This window comes from Taurulus bubalis (genome assembly GCF_910589615.1).
Source record: "Taurulus bubalis genome assembly, chromosome: 6".
Classification (NCBI taxonomy): Eukaryota; Metazoa; Chordata; class Actinopteri; order Perciformes; family Cottidae; genus Taurulus; species Taurulus bubalis.
In genome coordinates, this window is record NC_136594.1 from 16,497,929 (window position 1) to 16,520,789 (window position 22,861).

The 22,861-nt window shown below is 42.2% G+C and overlaps 1 protein-coding gene across 1 annotated transcript in view; it reads right to left on the reverse strand.

The window, feature by feature from the left end:
• Positions 1–6,042: 6,042 nt before the first annotated feature.
• rgs12b (regulator of G protein signaling 12b) overlaps positions 6,043–22,861 on the reverse strand; it is a gene marked incomplete at its 5' end in the record, with an annotated part of 38,818 nt that continues 21,999 nt past the window's right edge. Inside the window, 14 exons of the mRNA XM_079220343.1 lie at positions 6,043–8,038; positions 8,437–8,608; positions 9,645–9,715; positions 9,890–9,986; positions 10,138–10,264; positions 10,546–10,619; positions 11,128–11,340; positions 11,557–11,651; positions 11,771–11,921; positions 12,460–12,642; positions 13,552–13,695; positions 13,836–13,928; positions 14,054–14,223; positions 19,307–19,328. Coding sequence (XP_079076469.1) covers positions 7,431–8,038; positions 8,437–8,608; positions 9,645–9,715; positions 9,890–9,986; positions 10,138–10,264; positions 10,546–10,619; positions 11,128–11,340; positions 11,557–11,651; positions 11,771–11,921; positions 12,460–12,642; positions 13,552–13,695; positions 13,836–13,928; positions 14,054–14,223; positions 19,307–19,328 — 2,220 coding nt within the window. The 3' untranslated portion in view covers positions 6,043–7,430. The remainder of the gene's footprint in view (positions 8,039–8,436; positions 8,609–9,644; positions 9,716–9,889; positions 9,987–10,137; positions 10,265–10,545; positions 10,620–11,127; positions 11,341–11,556; positions 11,652–11,770; positions 11,922–12,459; positions 12,643–13,551; positions 13,696–13,835; positions 13,929–14,053; positions 14,224–19,306; positions 19,329–22,861) is intronic.

A 22,861-nucleotide genomic window follows, 5' to 3' on the forward strand; every position in this document is an offset into this window, starting at 1 on the left:
AGCAGCTGTGTGTGTGTGTGTGTGTGTGTGTGTGTGTGTGTGTGTGTGTGTGTGTGTGTGTGTGTGTGTGTGTGTGTGTGCGTGTGTGTGTGTGCGCGCGCGCGTGTGTGTGCGCGTGTGTGTGTTGCCTCTGCTCTAGCCCACACACACACACACACACAGAGAGAGAGAGAGAGAGAGAGAGAGAGAGAGAGAGAGAGAGAGAGAGAGAGAGAGAGAGAGAGAAGGAGGGCACTTTTCAAAATAGCGTTTACAGTCTGAGCCATGCCGGCTGGCAGCACTCTCTCCCCGACATTCAGACCACCGAGGTGGGGAGTGACCCCAGCCTGCCAGGTCCTGCCAAGTTAGTACAGTTGTCATCCTGCGTGAAGTGCTTATTGTTTTCAATGAAGCTAATTTGATTAAAACTGCATAACGCGCTCACCTTTCACTTAACTCTCCGGTTCTGAGCCGGGTGTTAGACAGGGATTCATGTTGCCTTCATGCTAATCAGTTGAGCCTCAGCTCGAGCTACTTTAATCTGTAAAAACTGGCTCGAGAGCAATGCCAATTAAGAGATGCATAATTGGCAAATTAGTTCAAAATCTGCAACAACAAATACATTATACAAGATTGCTAGTCAAGAAAATACTTTATTATGTGAACATGTCCATATGCCCACTGAATGAGCACATGCTGGGCAACAGGGGGAATAAAGCAGTCCTGCTGGTTTTACTGATTCCCTGTTGTCTCTAGGCAACACACTAAAGTGTGATGTAGTAAATCCCTGCATTGGTCCGTCTTGACGGAGGTACTGGACTCAGGGCTGGATGTTTGGGAATGATATTACTTCCAGGGCCTCTGTAAGTTCAGGGGCATTTATTCTTGGAAAGCCAGGTGAATGTATTGAAGTAACTGGTGCCAGGAACACTTATTTTACAAAGCCAATGCATGTTCATGCTCATCCTAAAAATGCAGACAGCTGACAATGTCTCGGGTTACTTTTTCAAAATGTTTTTATTATTTCAAACTCAGGTGGTTGACATGTGAACACAGTTTATGAAAATAGAGTTTTAACTGACTTTAATACTGCGATAGTTTTCATTATTTTGTCTACCCCGTTTAAAGGGCAATCTACAGATTATACACATGAAGATGATTTTACTACTACTATATGTAGTACTATTTTATATATAAAAATAAAAATATATTTTTATATATACTATAGTACAGTTTGAGAACACAGCTGTATTATGTTTTCTGAGGCTCTGGAGGAGTTTGGTCAAGTCTGAGAAAATAACTGATGATGTCATTAAGGTTATTTTGGCTTGAAGAATGCTCATTGTGAACAGAACGTTTCCGTTGCAAACTGGGGTTGTGGAGTGAGAAAGAAGTTGGGGTTAACAAAGAGAAGGCCTAACGAAACACTCTGTGAAGTTGCATTAAAATAAATGGAGGAGCCAACATTTCAGCCTCAGCTGCTTTGAGTTTGCTGGTTATCAAGTATTGATAATGCTGGAGTGCCCCTTAAAATTTAGAGATTTATGTAATACAGAACCATAGGTGTTTGAAGTACCCTCCCACATGGGCTCAATAGAGGTGATGAGAGGTCTCACAGCTAGACCCAGGAAGTGTATAGCCGTGTCCCAATTATGTACTCTACTCTTTGTATACAGTGTTAACTATACTAATTGTTGTAGGTACTGTTTTTGCAGTTTTTATAATATATATATCCAGCGCAGGGGGCGGATCCCCAAGCTCAGGTTGGGGGAGGTGATCGAGGGAGTGTACTTCCAGTGCAGGTGCTGCAGCCAATCGGCACATGGCATTGGACACACCTGCAGCCCATCAGGTAATTAGAGGGAGCATATATTCTCAGAGCTGGGAAGCAGCAGGAAGGAAGGAAAGTCAGACTGGACAGAAGGCTAGGAGGATCCCCTGGACCGGAGCCATAACGGACACGAGGTAAACCGTGTATTAAACCTCTCTCCTCTGATCTGCCCACACAGAGCAAAGGAAGCGTCTTGTGAGACCGAAGACCCCGACCAGGAGGAATCTTTTGTTGTGTTTAACCCCATCCCCTTTACCCCAAACCTATGTATTAAAGGACACTTTTTGTTGAAGTACTAATGTCTGAGTCTCCTGTTTTATTGCTGAATCTTGCCTCCAAGTCCCCCGGGTTGCCACAATATGTATATACACTTTATCAAACGTTTGTCTTGTCCACATTTGGAATTAAACACAGTAAAAATTCCATCTTGACCAATTCAACTTCACAATTAGCAAAATAAGTTTTTCTTCTGGAATATGAGATGGACATCTTAACATTATATTTTATAAAGGCTATATGTTTGTAAAATTAGCTGTGAAAATGAATTTAGGAATAAAAACAATATTTCCCTCTGAGATCTAATAGAGCGAGAGTACAATTATTTAATGGAAATACTCCAATAAAGTACAAGTCTAACAAAACTGTACTTAAGAATAGTACTTTAGTGAAAACATATCATTGATTTACACCACTACATATACTGAGAATGAATATGTAGTGTGGAATTGGGACACAGCATTTGGTTAATCGCAGCCTGTCATCTTCTAATAGCAGCCTTCGGTAGAGAGTCTGGGAACAGCTGCACAGTTGTTGACACTGAGCCCTTTGCCTCATTTTGAAAGCTAGACAATGTTTCAGCTGCTGCGGACATTATCGGTGGGTCAGAGTCACAGAGACAACATCCGCAGGCCAGACAGTCTGAGAGTCAGTTAAACGTTGGCTCCTCAAACAAAGGTTGCTTTCAATTTACTCCGGTCAATCTGCCCTTTGCTCTCACTCTGCTCAGATGGTCTCTTGGCTTTGACCATGGAGGGCAATTCTGATGTCTGGTATACTGCTGACCTCATCCTGCTGCCTCGGCAACGCAGCTCCGAGGCCACACCCTCCCACTTCCTGTCCAGCTCTGAACCCTGAGAGCACCTGAGGTCTCGGGCCCCTCTGCGGGTTTGAATTCTGTCTTCTGTGTCACAGGTGGCCCTGATATTGTCTAAATCCAAGGCTCGTTTTGGGGTCGAGTGGTTGGAGCGGGATGAAGGGGACTTGGATTTGCGACGTGAGCGAAGAGGAGGCCGTGGTGGAGGAAGAGGAGGAGGGGAAGGAGAAGGAGGGATGTGGTTGGAAGAGCTTGTTCTTCTGCTGGGCATTTTGAAACCACCTCCTCCTCTTTCCTTGTCTCTCCGTCTGTTTCTGTCTTTACCTTAGGAAGAAGAGGCTGCTTTAAAAAAAGAGACTGACAGAGAAGACCAAAGGAATGACAAAGCACTCGCCGACACTGCAAACCATCCACATGCAAGGAACACTCACAGATCACACAAGTGCAACATGTTCTGCATTTGTTGGCAAAAGTCTGGTGCAGAGCGACACAAAATGAAAAAAAAACAAGAACATGGCTGAACTCAAGCAGGATATCTTCCTGTTGCTGTATGTTTATGTGAAGTAGAGAGTGGAGAAAAGAAGATGATTATTCACATTCTGTCTAATTCAGTGAACTACACAATTCACACGATTACCAGCCTGTAGCCAACTGTTGCAACACCATGGACATGGACACACACACACACACACACACGCGCACGCGCACACACACACAGTGGATATGACAGATATTCCCATGCTGGCTCTTGGCTATGACATCATGGGAAAGAGGGGTAGATGGAGCTCAGTGCGTGTGTTTGTAGGTGCAAAGAGACTGTCTCCATCTTAATACAGCATGCTGCCATCTACTGGCTGAGAGAAAGGGGGATGCATTCTCACATTTTTGGGGGACAGCTGATTTATTCACAGGGCTCTATTTTTATTTATTTTTTTATAAATATGCGACTTTGAATTCAAACCTGTGGCTGCATTTGTCTCATTCAATTTTCTTTTAAAATGCTGTGTCTTGTTTCACAAGACTCATATGAACTAAATTAAACAATATTACTGCATTATTTCATAACATTTTACATTATATTGCTGGAAAAGCACTGGTGTAATTAATGATGCACACGTCACCGTTAATGTTATTGGTTTGACCTTCTTTTACCTGCTGTGAAAAACTCTTGTCTCAATCAAAGACACGACAGGAATAGTGAACGTAAAGGAATGAAAAATATTTCCCTGCTGTTCTCATTCCAGGATTTTATTTAGCTAATGCTGGCGGCTGCATGGAGGACAATGTCGGCCGGTCCAATGCTTTGGTCCAGACTGAAATATCCAGAGATAAATTACCATGAAATTGTCTTTGACGTAATTAATTAATTAGTTTATTGCTAGTTAGCAAAAACTAGCATGCTAACATTCTAAGCTAACCTTGTTCACAGAAGCTGTTATATGAATACAATTGTGGTTTTGGTGCTTTAATTCCCTGGCTCTTGTTAGGACCATTGCCCGTGTCTATAATAATAATTAAGTAAGTGCACCAGCACAGTTTGACTTTAGGTATGAATACACACACCCGTTGTATACAGGTGTTTCCACTTACAGCCTGGATAGACTGTAAGGCTAAGCCCCACCTCCTCATGACTGTGTGGGCGTGTCCCTAGTTGACACGCATCTCCCTCTCCTGTAAAAGCTTTATTCTAGAGACAAATTACATCTTTGCCGTTTGTATTGAAATAAACTGTCAAATGCAATACTACTCTTTCTTTATCACTCCAGGAGTACAAAATATTACACGTATAAATATAATTATTTGTTTTAATGCAATACAGTTTGTCCTAGCTTAGCTATTTACTTTCCCTCTCTTGCTCCCTCTCTGTCTGTTATTCTCTCTGTCCAACATTATGTATTCCTTCTCTCATCAGCAGATGGAGCCATTTGAGATGAGAAGTCAAACTGTGCTGGTGCACTTACGACATCATTATTTTGTTGGCCAGTGGACACGGGCAATGTTCCCAACAAGAGCCAGTGAATTAAAGCACCAAAGCCACAATTGTATTCATATAACAGCTTATGTGAACACCGTTTTCCCATCCAATTACAGCAGCAATCAGATAACTCAATGGATCTTGCAGCATGAAAACAAGAATTACACCCATAGATTGGTTTACTTTTGAAGAAATATCAGCACTTCCATGTTATAAGGAAGGATTTATAGTGTTTTGAAGATAAGGATTCATAGTTTTTTTTTTTTTGGCTGTCATTTGACATATTTACAACACCAGAATGCACTGTCCTTATAGATACAGATCCTTGTTTCTGTATGTCCTTTACTGATTTGTGTGTGTGTGTGTGTGTGTGTGTGTGTGTGTGTGTGTGTGTGTGTGTGTGTGTGTGTGTGTGTGTGTGTGTGTGTGTGTGTGTGTGTGAAAATGAGGGGGGAAAGTAGGACAGGGAAAGATATTTATTTTTTCTCTCTGCTTGTTTTGGTTAATTATATGGACTATTACATATAGTTGCTACTATTGAAACATGTCAGTCCATGAGGAAACACATACTCAAATAATAAAACTAAGGAATTATTGTGATAGAGAATAAGATCATCATGTGATGCAAAGGATTCACACGGACGAAGACGCTTTGTGTTTGAAGGCGAGTGTGAGAGCATGTATATATCATTGTGAAGTAGAAATGAGAGAGTCTGTGTGAGTGTGTGAAGAAACAGAAGCTAGTTTTGTTTGTGGGCTACCAAAGAGACCAGCATGACAAAGTTGCCTAACAAGGGGGGAACTCATGCATAGCTAATAGCCCAGTCCCCCCAAAAGTCTTTGTACCCCAAAAACAAAAGCCCTGTCCTGACACACACACACACAAACACACACACACACACACACACACACACACACACACACACACACACACACACACAGAGAGAGAGAATAGGCAATAGAGAGAGGAGAGGAATATCAAGTAAGATATATAGGAGAGAAGATGTACAAATTGGAGGCACACACATTCATAGGAAATGAAGTGAGGAGAATAGAATGAATTGGTTATTATTGAAAGTCGAAGAAAGAAAGGAGGCTGCTCACATGAGGCTCTACAGAGAGAATGCAATCTTTAAAACATTTATTTGATCTATTTACAGACAGTACAGTCAACTGATGAGAAGAGAGGAGAATTGATTTCTTTTGTGACACAACTGAAGAAACAGCATGGCTGCATTGTAACTCAACTACAGCAATACGGTGATTTCACAAAGTTGACTATATACAAATTAATACTTTTAACTGATAGATTGTAAAAATGAAAAGGACGTGGGATAAATTAATGTCTTCTTGACAATATAATACAGGATAAAGTAAGGAGTGAAACCTTTAAAAACAAACGGTTTGACTTATTAGTCCAATTTCTCCAGCTAAAATCTTGCAGGGAAAGACGGTTCAGAACACTGTTGAATTGCTTGACTGTGGAAAGAACAAAATAAAAAAAATAGGTGCTGCCATGTGATGTAGTGCAAAGAAGAAAAATGGAGAAGAACAGAGGAAAACTGCTTAATCGCAGTCAGTGCAGGCGTTTCTGGATCATTTGGTCGGAGAGTGAGTTGCATGTGTTCACACTCGCTGGAGTCTGTTTTTCATGAGTGACACGAGAAAAGCCTGAGGAGAGAGAACAGTGGTGGAAACAGAGAGTGTACTGTACTCAAGTTGATAAAGAAACAGCTGAGCAAATGTGTGCGTTCATGATTCTGTGGCATATGTTTGTATTTATGGGGTCTGGCCCGCCATGTCTGCATGCAGTTTGCTCAAAAGCATGTAATAAGTTGGAAATAATAAATGGGTCACTTAGAAGAGCAGTAAAGTAGCCTCAATACCACTGTGGAATAGGAACAGCTAGTGATTGTTAGCAAATACATAAATGAACCTCTGGCGGCTCAACCACCTGTAGCATGAAACAGACATTTTGAAAGGTTAAAGTAATGGGGGGGAAAAGGCAGGAAGAATTTTTTATTTTTTTTTATCTGTAAAGAAGTGTCAAGTCTTGTTTGTAATTGGCTAAAGTGCTTTGTTAGATTCTGTACACTGGAGGGGTGGAGGAGGAGTTTGGCACTGGTCATCGAGCTAACGTCTCTAGAAAGTAATCCACTGCTCTCAAAAGTTCACACAGATACAAACCATGCAGTGCCAAGCCTAATGCATCCATTCATTTCCTCTCTTTATGTGTCTGACCTAGTTTATATTAATGCTGTCGTTGACTGTTGAAGGCAGCACCATCCATTTTTTTTACAAAATTAACACAAATTTCTACAGCATTTCAATATTTTATCTTTTACTGTTCTTATTGTTTTTTACACTTCTGAAATTGCTTCGTAATGTTAATTAGACAGCAGAAAGGGAATAATAAAATAAAGGGAGGAGATCTGGATGCATTCTGGGCCGACTGTGACCAACAAGGAACTTCAATAGCTGACTTTATTGGGTCTCCAGTCCCGCTTACAGTCAGGTGAAGGAAGAGGTGAAAGTTCAAAAGTTTTTGGAGTTCACATGGGGGAGGTACCTGAGCGAGGCTGACTTCCCTGTGCTTGTTGTTGGGGTCGGGGGTGGGGGTGGGCCGTGCACTGTAGGGGTGAGGGAGTGACGTAGTTGAGGCTGGGGCTGTTAATGTCCCCCTCTCCCACAAGAGTCAGATCAGACAGCGTGTCCTCCTCCAGCATCTGGACCGATTCTCCCCTGCAAGAGTCCTGGAGGAGACCACGCTGGGCACCCTGGGACAGGTGGATGGGGGAGATGGTGCCAGGAAACGGAGGAGGGGGTCTGGCTCTCCTCCCCCCTCCACTCTCAGTTCCCAGTGCAGAGTCCAAGCTCTGGGACTGATGGCCGGCGTTGAGCAAGTGGGTGCCGCCTCCCCTGTCGTTGATGTTCACCTTATTGCCCCGGCGACCGCTGCTAGGGAAGCTGCCGTTATTGGCGTTACAGGAATAAGGGGTGGAGCAACTGGGCTCAGAGACGTGGGGAGGAGGTGCAGCCGGGTTGGTTGCCACTGGCGACAGGCGCAGAAAGTCTGGGAGCTTCAGGTCGCTTTTGTTTAGCAGCCCTCGCTGGTCCTCGGCTCGGTTGCTCTGGGCTTTGGATATTAGGTCGAAGAACTCTGCAGAAACACACACACACACACACACAAACACACACACACACACACACACACACACACACACACCAAACAGGTGTACAGACACACATAAGCACACGCACGTGCATGTGCACACACACACACAAATGAATAATTACCAAAATCACATCAGAAAAAAACAGTAAAACACATCCATTGTAATTAAGAATCATGCAGCAGAGGGTTTGTATTAATCAGTTAGACAAGTCAAAGCTACATTCAGTTTGAGCAGAGGTGACTGTGCTACATGTAGCTAGCTAGCTTTGAAAGCATTTGGTGCTGCATCTGCAATACTGCAGACAGGCCAAAGGGTTAGTGTGATCACAGCAACCAAGCTACAGAAACAAAAGACAGAGAGAGGGAGGTCGTTCAGTCTTTACCTTCAGCTTCGTCTATATTAATCTTTTTCTGCTTTCTTTTCTCCGGAGCCTTATGGAGAGAGACAGAGTGGTTGGGTAAGGGCTTGCTGCTCGTGTCAGGGCTGGGCCCAGTCTTGCCATTTTCCCCATGGGGGTGGGCTGAACCGGCTGTCCCTGACGACCTGTTCTCCCCCTGGGGGCCACAATGAAAGCGGAGCGGGGCATTAGAGCCCTGTTGAGTCATCATGGTGCAAGTATGGGCACAAGTAACGACAACACGTGGGGGGGACCAGTGATACTGATGGTGAGGAGGGTGACAAACTAAAATGAGAATTTGATGGGGGAGTAGAGGGCACAAGATTGAATGATGCTTCGCTTTTGAGAAGAAGGACAGTTAAGTAGGATGAAAATAATTATGATAATGAGTTTGATGGTTTTGTGTAATTAATAAACAAGTATACTTCTCGTAAAACATACATCTATGATAACTTCTAATCTAAAGACAGGTGGGATGTTCCATTCAGACAACCACAATGCTTAGTACTGTGTGTACTAAGCATCGCCAGCATGTAGGGTAGCAGTAGCACACACCATAGCACCAAAGGGACCAGCTTTCTACTAGCTAAAGCCACACTTCTGCCCTAAGTGGGAAACAAAAGATTCTTGTAGATTCAACCAAGAAAGCAATAAATGACCATCACAGATGGTTATCAATCAGGTTAAAGACCCAACTATAACAAGAAAACCCACACAGCATTCAAGCAAGTGCTAATGCCGCCACCACCACCTAAGTCCTTTGCAGGTGCACAAAGGGAGTCTTTGGGGTTGTGAGATCCAGCAAACGCTCCGCAAAGGCTGGGCTACTATCACCTGACCACTGGGTGTGTTATGGAAGAGAGAGAACCAGCAAACCAGAGAGAAAAGTTGACGATGCACTCGGCCACAGGCAGACCGCAATAATGGAACATTAGCAAATTTGAGAGTTGCTCCACAGCAACAGTGCACATACATTCAGTCACAAACAGCCCCAACGTTGACAGACACACAACACACATCATACATCTGCGCACATTTTTAACACATTGCAAACAGACATGGGTGATTGAGGACAGCGAGGGAGGTACTTAGTAGCGTGACATCGTCAACCAGGAAGTGAAGACATTCTGTGGGTTATGGAACATTCCAGAGCGAGAAGAAAACGGGAAATAAGACGCTGGAGGAGATCTTACTGTTGTCGATTGGTTTCTGCTGGTCGAGGCCGGGACGAGGCCCTTAGAGGGAACTGTTTTCTGTTTGTCTGCTGAATGAAGGAAAGGGAGCATACAGATGCACAATTGATATGCCAATATATTGAATGTACCAGTTTTTGAGAGTACCAGTTTTTGAGAGGCAGCAGATACATATGTTTTTATCAACAGCGCGTGTGTGTGTGTGTGCGTGTGTGTGTGTGTGTGTGTGTGTGTGTGTGTTTTACCTTTTCCAGGGATGTTTTCTGCTAGATCTAATACCACTCGCAGCCCATCCAGGTTAGATATAGGAAGACCTAGATCTAATGGCTCCAACTCTCCACTCTGCAACACACACACACACACACACACACACACACACACACACACACACACACACACACACACACACACACAATGAGTCTTCACGTCTTCACTTACACTGCCTGTCTCTCTATTTATTTCTGTATATATACAAGCAGCCAGAGTGACTTACAATGCGTGCCACCAAGTTAGCGAGGTGCAGACCGTATTTGGCCACCACAGGCCGGAGGACCTCAGTTACTGGCTTAGTGGGCTTTGCTTTTAGACCCACCGAGCGGTTAATAGGGACCAAGTCGAGTCTGGAAAGAAAACCAAATTAGTGTTTTCTGTAGGATTCTGTAGCAGCAGCATAAAAGGTAATAATGGTTTCAAGACAACCATTTTCTCTCACGTTTACTCCTAGCATTGGTTTGAAATGTTTGAAGGCTTATTACATTACATTTCATTTAGCTGACGCTTTCCAAAGCGACTTACAATAAGTGCATTCAACCATGAGTACAAATTCAGAATCAAGAAAGTACAATTTCTTCAAGAAAGCCAAACTACAAAGTGCTATGATGTTTACTTCTTATTACTGTACCTGAAGAGAGTGCGCTTTTCTAGTCGGAGGTCTCGAGAGCACAATGTCAAACAGTCTTGGTCTAAAACAAGTGGCTGAGAGAGTGAGACAGAGAATAAGAAAGTAATCATGAAAAATATCCAGCTAGTTGCTAAACCCTAAAATATGATTACCAATTGCTAAATAAAACAACAAAAGATACTCTCTGAACTTGTGAAATGCTTCTCTTTGGGTAGTTTAAAACTGTTTTCATATTTTCTTTGCCCGGGTCCATCGGAAAACATTTGTCATATTGTGACCGTATAAAGTTGATGTAACATGTGATGAATCTATTGCCTGTTGAGCAATGAGACTGAATCAAAGCAGTACATTTGTGGGTCATAACTTCTCAAAAATGAGGATGCAAAAACACTCCGTGGAACTGCAGAGTCCGTGTAATTCTGTGGGTACGTCACTACAGGCTGCCACTTTCTTATATAAAGACATTGATTGTTGCTGTTTTGTTTGCTTTGGTTTAGTGGGATTTGTTGTGATTTTCTATAATTTATTTAAATAGCTTTGAAGCCTATAATAACGGTATTTAGGACAGCACTTGTGTCATACCTTCTCCCCTCCGACCAGGAAGAGGTCTATAGCTGCCAGGTTGATGCAGAGCTTCTCACAGAGGCCCAGTAGCAGATCCCTGATCGACACTCCGGCCCTCAGAGGCACAGAGCAACATGAGCCGTCCGGTAAACTTATGTTACACTGCCTCAAGGGGGCGCTGCCCCCTCCACTCTCTGTTGACACTGATACCGCACCACGGGAAACATCTCCCTGGACCAAGAAAACCGCGACACGAACAGGGAGGGTGAGAGGAGGGATAGAAATATAAGAGAGACAGATGGAGGTTGAGAGGAGGAAAACCCACAGACAGTCTGATATTTCTTCAGTATTCTCAGTGTTGTTTGAGCAGATGAAGCTGCTCGGTGCTGAAATGAATGTCTATCTTCCCATTCATGCAATGTCTGAACTAGTTCTTCCCAGACTGACCTCGTTCCTCCCTAACCCTGATGTCCCCAGCTCCAGACTGGCTCCTGAAGACAGCGAACCCTGGGATTCACGGCGACCATTGCTACCAGAGAAATCTGAAAAATTATATACTTATCAGTAGTGTCTACTAAATCCAAACCTAAAAAATAGCCCACCAATTAGAATGCATCCACTTTTAAATCAAAAACATTTTCAAACATTTTTATCTACTGACTGTAGTTGAAGTCGGTCAGCTCTCGTTTCTTCGGGCCTTTGCCGAAGCTCCTGTTGCGGGACCAGGAGAAGAACAAGCCTTTCCTCCGCTCTCCTGAATCATCCCGACTGTCCTGATTTAAAGAGCTGCCCGACTTGCTCTTTTTGTCCTCCTATAAAACACACACAAAGTCAGTGAAGAGGGGTAGACACAGGTGCGAACACACAAATGTACACAAAGAAACCCACCAACGGATGAATGCAATCCCATTAGAGAACACACAAAGCAATACATACAGACAAGCCAGATGCTGTGCCTTTCCTCATACCTTAGAATATATAATCTGTTCTACTACTACATAGCACAGCACCCGGCTTTTTTATATGGATTATTTGTTTTTATATGCGTAAATTCACAGAACTGTAAATAATCTAAAAAGCAAATCTGTGATCTTATATACACAAACCTGTATGTATATATATATATATATATATATATATATATATATATATATATATATATATATATAAATAAATGTATAAACACTGAAGAAGTGATTTGTACCACATAGAAAATAAAGATTTGTACCTGTAAATTAACACTAGACTTTATAGATGTTTCCATATATTTCCCAATATTTCATGGTATCCCAACACTAAACTAAGACCAGATGCAGCCAAGTGGAAGTCTTTGTGGAGGCTTTGTGTTACCTTCTTGGGTGTGGAGAGATTGGAGCGGTCAGAGCCAGTGGTGCTGTGTTTGGAGGTGGGACTGCTGGGGATGTGGTAAGGGTCAGGCAGGGGCCTCCCCTCCACTTCTGCCAGCATGCACTCCTGATACAGCAGAGACTTGAGGAACCGCGTGTAGCTGTCAAACTTCATCAGGTTGAAGATCTAAAGGTGCGAAAAGGAAGGAAAGAAGTAATCAGTGGGCAACAGAAAATGCAGGAAGGATTGAACAAGCACACAAAAAAGGAGCATAGAAAAAGGCAAAACTAGAAAGAAAGGGGAAGGCAGGAAGAGAGGATGGAAAAACATGCAATAGTTAAAGTATTGAAACAAAAATTAAGGCAGAAGGAATGAAAGGAGGGGAGAAAGGGAGAGGATAGAGGATTAAGAATTAAAGAACAACAGAGGCAAAGAGTGAAATAATGGGTGTCAAAACAATATTCACAGATGTTGAAAGTGCTCGGTCAAAATGTCAAAACTTAAGTAAAAGTTTAATATCCCATCAGCAGCCCCTTGAGAATGTCCATCTTCTATGAACATGTATCAAGTCCTAAAATACATAATGCCGCAAAAATGAATTGTGTCTGTCCTCTAGGGAGAACTTATGTGATTCTCCAAAAGTGGCACAAGATCTTGATGAATCCAGGGGTATTGTGGAAAATCTCATCGCTGGCTTCAATGAATGTGTGTGTTTGTGTGTGTGTGTGTGTGTGTGTGTGTGTGTGTGTGTGTGTGTGTGTGTGTGTGTGTGTGTGTACATCTGAGGTGAGCTGTTAAAATTGATAGAGCTTGTCAACAACTCTCCCGCCCTCCACGACGTGCACATGTAAGAAGCCATTCACATGAATGATGCTCGAAAGCAGGCGGAGATGAATAGTCAAGCTTATGTCGTGTTCTGTAATGATAGCACTATGAGTAATAATGCATTTGTCCAGCAGGAAAATCCTCTTCTTACTTTCCAGAGGAAGGTCAGAGGTCAGTATCATCTTAGTACCGCTCTTGGAACAGTGGTTGGTAATCAGCTCGAGATTTCAATAAATAAGTCCTTGAGTTTGTGTTTGGTGGATACGCTACCTGCAGTTGCTGCTCCTTAAACATGTCAGGTCGGGGGGCATTGAGAATGTCGTCGGCGAGCTGGGCTTGACTGTCTATGTTGACCGGTGTTGTGGCCTTGCTGGACAGGAAGCTGTTGTAGATCTCCCTAGCACGCTGAGAGAGCTGGAGGGGGAGAGGTGGAGGTTTAGATCAAAAAGACAAGGTGATAAAAGAAGATGAGGAATTATAACACATATCATCTCTTCTCATTATTGGGGTGTAACTGAATGCATTCATGCATGTGTGATCAGCATGTCTGTTACCTGCTTCTTGTCATTCTCAGGGACTTGGCTGAAGAACTCACAAGCCTGCCAGAACAGGATGTTCTCCTCACTGAACTCCTTCTTGAGGAACTCCTGCATCACAATCATTAAATGGGGATCAGAAATGTTTGCTTAAAAAAGTCCCTTTGAAAGTTGGAAGAATAAATAGCTCATCTGTTATATGAATGTACAGCCCCAGCAATGCGCTGTGATAGTACCGAGAAGTAGCGGACTCCCACAGGGTCCTGCAGCAACCTCTCGAAGCAGACGGCCCAGCTGGCCACTCTCCTCTCAGTGTGGCGCCGGTGGCTCTGAACGCTGGGCAGGCTGGCATTACTGTTCAGACTGTTGTCGCTGCTGCAGCCCTGCAGCTCCACGCTGTTAAGCTCTGTACAACAAACACAAATACGCACAACATGACACAACAGCACAATCAATGGTTGGTCTGATCCGAGAAGGGTGATATGGTTTAAATTGAATGATTATTTTTTCTCTGTTTGTTGTTTAGTTTTTCTCTGTCTGTAGGGGCTTCACCTAAAAGCAGCACCATCAGTGTCATCCCGATGAGGTCACAGCCAGTCCAGTGAAACCTCCTCTAGCCACACGTGTCCCTGCTGTGCCACCCCGACAGCATGCTTTCACCCAAACAATCCCTACGACATTACAAATTTGATCTGCCCGACTATTTTCAACTCCTGTGTTGTAATTAAATGTACTTCATGATTTAGTGTCTCCTATTCCTGCCACAGTCCCAGCAACGGCAGTAAAGTTTGACATAATATATTATATATCACAATATACTCAATACATGCAAATTCAAAGATAAATCTAGAAGGGACCCTTGGAGAACAAAGTGAAAAATGTATGCGTGTATCCACTCTGTTCTTCTATAATGCCGCTGACAGACGAACAACAAACACCAAACGGAAAATATAACCTCCATGTCGGATAATAACCTGATGTTCACAATACAAAAGGACTGAGTTTCATTGTTTTGCATTACATCAGACACTCACTCATGTAAAACTAAAACTGATGTAGTTGTGGACAAGAGAAGTGTCAAACAACACAACATCGGCATACACATCCAGAGAAAGTCAAAAACATAATGTACTTCCACTATCTTTTCAAAATGCAACAGAAATATCTGCAACTTCCCGCCATTCAGTTCAGAACCATTGAAAGTGTGTTAACAACATGCTTCGTTGTACACGTTATCTACTCCTACTGTATGTGTAGTCACAGTCTTGATTTGATCACAACAACAACTTCCAACACTATAAACGGATTTCCCAAATGTTTGTCCATGCTTAATCCATAGAAGAATTTATCATTTTTCCCACAACAAGACCTCAATACGTCTGTGTTCCTAATGTTTAGAGACGGACTTCTAAAGCAAAAGCCCAGAGAGGAGCTGAGAATAACCAGAATAACAGGGCTCCAGGCCTAAATAACTAAAAGTGGGTTGATCAGTTGAGATAAAACAAAAACAAGAACAGCCAGAAGGAAGGCATCACCGATCAGGTGGCCGAGTTGATGCAAATCTTGTGAATAAACTAAAAGACCAGTATGTTGCTCCCATCCACTCCTGTGTGGTTACAAACTTAGAAACTTGGCTATTAATGGCACAATTTTGTATTTTTGTTATGTTATCAATGGCGGTTTTCATACTGAGAATTATGTTTGAAAACGCTAGTAGACGGATCCTTGGACCTCTTCTTCCTTGTAATCTATTGCTGTGAATTTTATTTTTAGTGATTAAATTCCCTTAGCTTTCACAGCCAAAGGAACGCAAACAAGAAAAATGCAATTAACGTATGCAAAATTAATTTAAAATGCAATTTAAAAGATTGAGCTTTACAGTAAGCGATGAACATTTCTGCCACCTTCATCACTGGAAGTATATATATTATTTAAAATGCTCAGCAGAGCCCAGTAATATTGTGAACTCAGAATTCTTCCACAGAGAGTATTACTCCTCCTAACTCTCACTTTTACCTTTATAGAGAAAAGAAACAGCAGAGCAAAGGTACAATCATGTACAGCTGCTACCCAACAGACACAGACAGGTTAACCCTGCAGCTGGTAGTTTAAATAAAACAATTAATGTCACAAACCATCTGCATCGTGTTCCCGTTGTGATTGGCAATGCTTAAAAAAATGTCAGTAACTAAACTAAAGCTAAACTTTCACACAACATCAAAGCTTCAACTATGATAGATTTTTTTGCTCCTCGTGCATGAAAACTACATTTTCTTTAGTTGGAGAAGAAGCACCCGCTGTATCCTCACCCGGGTAGAGCTGGTAGGAGCCAGTGTGGTGCCAGCGGGGCAGGTAGCGAATCCTAAGGGGGGACCAAGCCCCTCCATCCATACTCACCCTGTCAGGGTGAGTATGGACAAACCTCAAACACAACAGGTTGAACACACAGTCCAAGACAGAGAAAACACACACACACACACACAGCTGACAACGTCAAAGGAGGGAAGCGAGAGAGGGAAAACAGGGAGAAGAAGAAGGAAGGAGAGAGAGGCTGTTGGTGGTGGTAAGCAACCTGGTAGACAACCTGATAGACCTCAAAGAGAGTCAGGTCACAACAGAGACACGCACACACACATGCACATGCACACGCACACACACACACACACACACACACACACACACACACACAAAAGCTTCTAGGTAGGTAAGTGATCCAAGCACACACAGGCTTTGAGATGATGAATAATTTAGAGCCAAGGAAGGACGGAACTAAAAACGCCAGAGCACAAAAGCATTCACATGCACACACAGAGAAGAACTGCAGTATTGATGAGGAGCTTGTTAAAGGAAGGCCACTACTGAAACTAATGAGGCCTGCAGTCACACAGTGACATTTAGTGCAAAACCAAAAAATGGCATGAATTTGTTGCCGTAATACCTGGAGAAGTTCAAAGGATGTACATTAAAATTCAAAGGCTGAAGACTGAAGGCATGAAGCTTAAATGCTTTTGAAGTTATTATTACAAATCAATCATATTATTTCTTAAAGCAAATGATTTGTTGAGTGTGTTTTGTTTTGTATTGTATTTATATATGTTTTTGCACTGAAAACACACAGTTTCCTAGTGTCACATTAAGATTAAAACAACTTTAGGTGCAGTTGGCTGCTGTGAAGCGCCCAGAGAGAAACTTGGTCTTGGTCTTGCTGAAGGACACTTCAGGGGTCGAACCGCCAGCATTGTGGTTGAAGGACCCACTGAGGCACAGCCACCCCAACACTTTATTAGAAATTATAATATAAAACTCAACATTTCATTCATTTTCATAAGTGTCTCAAAACATGACTCTAATAAGTTTAATTTGCATTTAGGAATGCACTGATCAGACATACTTAGTCCCAATAGCAATACCTGCTTTGGGTATCATCTGAAACCGAGTACCGATCCAATACCAGTGTTTTATTAATAAGCTGTAAGACCCACTGTGGGAAAATCACTGGCATCATTATTTTATGTGTGAGGCAACATACTTGGCTTAAACATTAATTTACTAACAAATAAACAAACAGATTCATATATTGAAAGAATTGTTACATATAGTTGGATGCAAGCCAACAAGTATACAAAATAGCTTTAGCTGACCTGTTTGTTGCGTTAACCCTCAGCTATGCGGCCTACCGGTGTGCGACTGACGCATGACTTAGTACGCGCACATCTAATTAGACGTAAACATTCAATTGAATTGAATAGTTTGGCCTTAAAAAAACACTTGACCTACTAACATTGAAAGTACTCATTATTCAGTAAAATAATATGTATACTGGATTATAATTAGTGATAATTAGCGTTGGTGTGTGAGCATTTCTAATTGCAGCTGGAAAAGAAAAAAGTTTCAGCGATCATGGCCAAGTAACTTGTAAGAATCACAAGTCTCCCTCTAATCCAGTAAAAGAGTTGATCTTTGTGTCTTTGATCATGTGATATTGAGCTAAAACTTGGATCATCTGCATCTTGTGTTTCACTTGTATGTCTTACTGTTGAGCACATTATAGCTACTTTCCCTCAGAATTGTGGCTCAGTGGTTAGCTTGCCTGTCTTTCAATCAGAGGATCGGGGGTTCAAGCCCCGGCTCCGCTAGTCCTTGTCGTTGCGTCCTTGAGCAAGCCCCGAATTGCTGGTGTATGGAGCAAAAATGTAAGTCGCTTTGGATAAAAGCATCAGCTAAATGAAATGTAATGGTAATTAGGTTTGTTGCCTTTGAGATAACATAATTTGACCTTCACTGTGCAGGATGAATAAACTGTCAACCAGCACCCTTTTCCTTAGGGTTGACTTGTTACACTATCTGATGCAACAATATGCAACAAGATAATTTATAGAAATACACTGCTTTTTCCCCAAAATTAAACCAATCCACAGAGGCTTCCCAGCTCCCAATAAGTCGATAAAGTAACACTTCAATTACTATAAGCTGGTGATAGTGATCTATACTCCTATTACTACTTTGAATCACTGAGAGGAAACGTTAAACATTTTCACTTGTCCCTTTACCATCATGCTCCCGACATCACATGCACATAACTTGCAAAGAGAGCGAGCTTTCCACTTCACTCCCAAACAACACATCCTCTCTTCAACAGACACGTGGTGTGAACAAGTAACCATCAACACTTCTACATCGGAGCTGGCTATAAACATGTCTGCCATGCATTCTCTGCCTCTTTAGTCTCATTTCTCGCCTCCTCTTCCTCCTTCTATCTCCCATCTGCCATAAATTGAGTCTTTCATGTGCATTTGTGAGATGTGAACGCACCAATAGAATTCTCCTAAATCGGAGACCGTTCATTAATGTTGGCACATGCTAAATGTGCACGACACCAACAGTTTACCTCGAACTAGGTCCAATACAACACAACAAGGAGGGAACACAGAATATTAAGCAATGCCGAACATGCTCATTAAAACTACTGACCCTACAGAATTCAACAGAATATAAATTGCATTTTGGTAATTCAACTATTACATTCAATTCACAATGCTGTTTCCCAAGCATACTAGTATAACTTAGTAGGGTGAATGCAAAGCCAGTTTAGCCTTTTACTGGGCAGTCTGAACAGCGCCATGTTCGATATCTCATGTCAGTGATTTGCCACAAGTTGTTGTTGTGCTGCTTATGGTTTTAAATGTGGGACTATCTTTCGGTTGCAGCCTGCCAAACTCCACAGAGCAGTTCGAGGTGGAGCAGACGCTGAGCAGGTCGAACCAGACTGTTTGAAAGCAGCCAGATATTAATGAGGTGTCCACAATGAACATGGTCGTATTCCTGCACTTTAGAACAGGACAACTGGCCCAACACAAAGGCCTTTATTTCATCCTATTAAAAGTGACTTAAAGTGGATCACAGCAACTTAAGGATAAGGGAAGCCAATTAGAGAAGTCATAGACTGTTATAACAGGCATTGAGAGTGTCAGATGAAATTATCTACTCACCTCCATCAGAGACTGCAGTGGACTGTGAAGAAGCACAGAGAGACATGGATTAGGAAATTCCCTCATCACACAGATGACACATGTTCATACAAGCTCACACAGGTTACGAGTGCCAAAAGGCAGCTGTCTGAGCATGCAGCATGTTAGCCCACATGCAGAGACACACACAGACTGGCTGCGTTTCTCACAGGGCCTGGCTCTTTATCACACACAGACACATGTAAATCATGACACAGTCGGGCTAGCGGCGCACCCACACTCATTGTCTCGTGTGTGGGTGGAGTCCTCTGTGAACTGGCTGTGCTTGCTCTGCAAGAAAGCCTCCTCAGAGGTAAGGCTTCCAGTGTGTGTGTGTGTGTGTGTGTGTGTGTGTGTGTGTGTGTGTGTGTGTGTGTGTGTGTGTGTGTGTGTGTGTGTGTGTGTGTGTGTGTGTGTGTGTGAGTAGAGCTGAACTTTAGGCCTACCTGCCCCCAATTTCACAGTTGAGTGTGATGTATTTGCATAACTAATCACATTTTCAGCCACAGACACAGATGTCAACAAACACATTTTCAGACCAAACTTGCTTCAAGTCAAAAATCCTATTTTCCTAATGATCCAAAACAGCACACAGAAAAACACACTGCACACAATACGGTACAGTGATTTTTCTTTCAGACATGCTGAGCTGTGATGAGATCATTCAACAGAGACATCAGTAAAGTAGCTGACTATGGAACATAGTAGAGACACTTCGTGACTCATAAAGAGCAAAAGGCAAAAGAGAGAAAGTGGGAAGAGAGAAAGACAGACAGAAAGAAAGAAGGGGGAGAAGCCAACGCAAAAGTGTTTGTCAAACACGCAACTCTCTAGATAAATAATCCAGCCACGCTGTAAATCGGTACGAAACTGTTGATGCTGTTAATCTGTCCACTAATCGTGCTAAAGCTTCATTCATATAGTACATTGTAGGGCTGTGTGCTGGCTAGAAACCAGCAATACAACACACATCATGACGCAGGGGTTACGATTCAATATATTACAATATCTTGCAAAAATGTAGGCCAGGCAATCTATTGTGATTTTTTTTTTAATCTAATCAAATTTTAGGAAAAATAAACTGAAGAACATACTGCCATATGCATACAATCGGCATACAATCGGAGTAAAACAATGTTAACTTCTTCAATCCCTCTAACGTCCCAAATAATAGCAATACCGTATGTGCATTCGGAGCCACTGTCTGCCATGAATCTTCAGTGTGCACGTAAACTAGTAATCAAGGCTGTACAGCTCGAGACTGGTCTTAAAAAGTCTTGTACAAGTTGTTTCCTGGCTGGTGATTCGGGGTCAGTTGTACAGGACGTTGTCTGATTCAACCAACATGATACCTTGAAAGAAAACAACTCAGCCTCTTCCTTAATTTACCTGTAGAAATCTGAAATGGTCCTCAAAGATAAATTCTATGCATTGATACATTTTCTTTGGTAATTTGGTAATTTCAATGATGTCATGATTCCTCACATGGGAGTCTCCTGGATGACTTGATGTTTCTTTGAGTTTATTGTCAGTTAGAAATGTCTCAACTTCATATGTGAGAAAACAAGTTGTTTCTTCCTCAGTTTGTTAAAGTAAAGCTGGAAAAACTGCTCTTTTTAGCATTGTGTGCATGTATACTGTACATTGTTATATAATAATAATAATAATTTATATAGTGCTTTTCAAAAGACGCTTATTTACATACTGTGCATTTCTAATGCAGTTTTTACAAGAACAGATGCATGAAGAGTTGAGTGAGTATTGAAAGAAATCATTATGTGTAAGAGTACATGTTCAAAACAATGAAATGACTCAAACTGACACTAAAACTAAAATAGAAACTTCTATCAAACTAAGACAGTTTCTACTGCTCAACAGTATGCTGTAAAATCTAGAAACATTTACAATGTAAGGATAAAAAATAAAAAATACTCTCTGGTCAGGAAGCAGTATCTCATGGCAGTAACACACCAAGAATGATCCATTGTTAGGTCATAAATATGCAGATGTTACGTAACCAGGTTAGAACAATTTATGTAAATTACTCTCGGATTTTGTCACCATAACCTGATTATTTCCAACACTTCCAAAGTCACTCACTAGTCAGTCAACTTTCAAAATTATGAACCATAATAAAATTGGTGAATACACAATACCGTGACTAAGATTCGATGTACACATTTAAACTACTCAAATCTGATTGAGTTGAGTTGAGTTAAGTGAAGGTTTGATTCATGAGCCTCTTTCCTCACTTGAGCCAAGCTGTCCTAGCCAGATGGCACAGCCAACGTAATCGTAATCACTGGGATTAGCTATTTCAGACTGTCCTTGGAAGAGTTGAGGTTGGCACTGGCGTGTGAAAAGAGATTTGATGTGACTTTATAGAAGTTGATTGTGGTCAAACCATCGCAGAGGACAAGAGGAAAATGACAGAGGCCGGAACCTCACCAGTGGAAACTGGTTACCCGATCCTCACGCTGATTAGACTCCCACACATTTCACACATTTCAACAGCGTGTATTCTGTCTCTGGTGTGTGTGTGTGTGTGTGTGTGTGTGTGTGTGTGTGTGTGTGTGTGTGTGTGTGTGTGTGTGTGTGTGTTTCATGTGTGTTAAGACATGCTTCGTATTTTATATGGGTGTAGGCTATGTATCATGTGGTCGACATCTGTTGGAGAAGTCTCTTGTATGTACGGTGCATTCTTCTGCATTTGTGCACGTTTGTGCGTGTGCGTGTGCGTGTGTGTGTGTGTTCACCCCCATCCCCATTCAGCTCCAATCACTTCCAGACGTACTCTGTGGTGGAGTGGTTTGGCCCCTAGTCGAGGCCCCAAGTCCCCTCGCCTTTCTTTTCCACCCCACACCTCCAACCCATTTCAAACTCCCTCCTTTTGTTTGTTCTTTTCCTCCTATCCAGTCTCCCCACTCTTTCTTCCTTTGTCCTCCATTACAACCTCTTGTCTTCCACTCAAGTCATTCTCTTCTTCACTCCCTCCTTACTTCCCCCCTCCTCTCCTGGCAGATCCAGGTCATTCCTGACAGCCCACAGGGAATGACTGGGGTTTTCCAGACTTTCCCTCCTTAAGCTTCTCTCTCCAAGCCTCTATCCAGAGAGAAGCTGGAAAAATGTCTTGATAATAGAGAATCATGTTATGAAATATTCCGCCACAGTATGTCACCAAGAGCGTTCTACTTTTATCCTCCATTGCTTTCAAACTTAATGAGCTTTACTTCAGTGTTACTAGCAGTAGGGATTCATCGCTATGTCGTAGCCCCAATATTGTCTGCAATTGTTTCTTGCTGATGCTGATTGTTCACAGATAATAATGGGGATTGTATGTCCCATATATCATGCAGTAAATGCACTGTAAAGATCAGCAGAAAAATAGTGATACAGCAGCACATAAGTGATTACGGTTTCCACCAGAAGTGGAGGACTTGGTTCCAAGCCAAAACCTCAGAATGTGCGTGCTGTGATACATTTTGTGAGATTAAACAGAGGTGTAACGACTGGTTTCTTCTAATCAATTATTTGTTT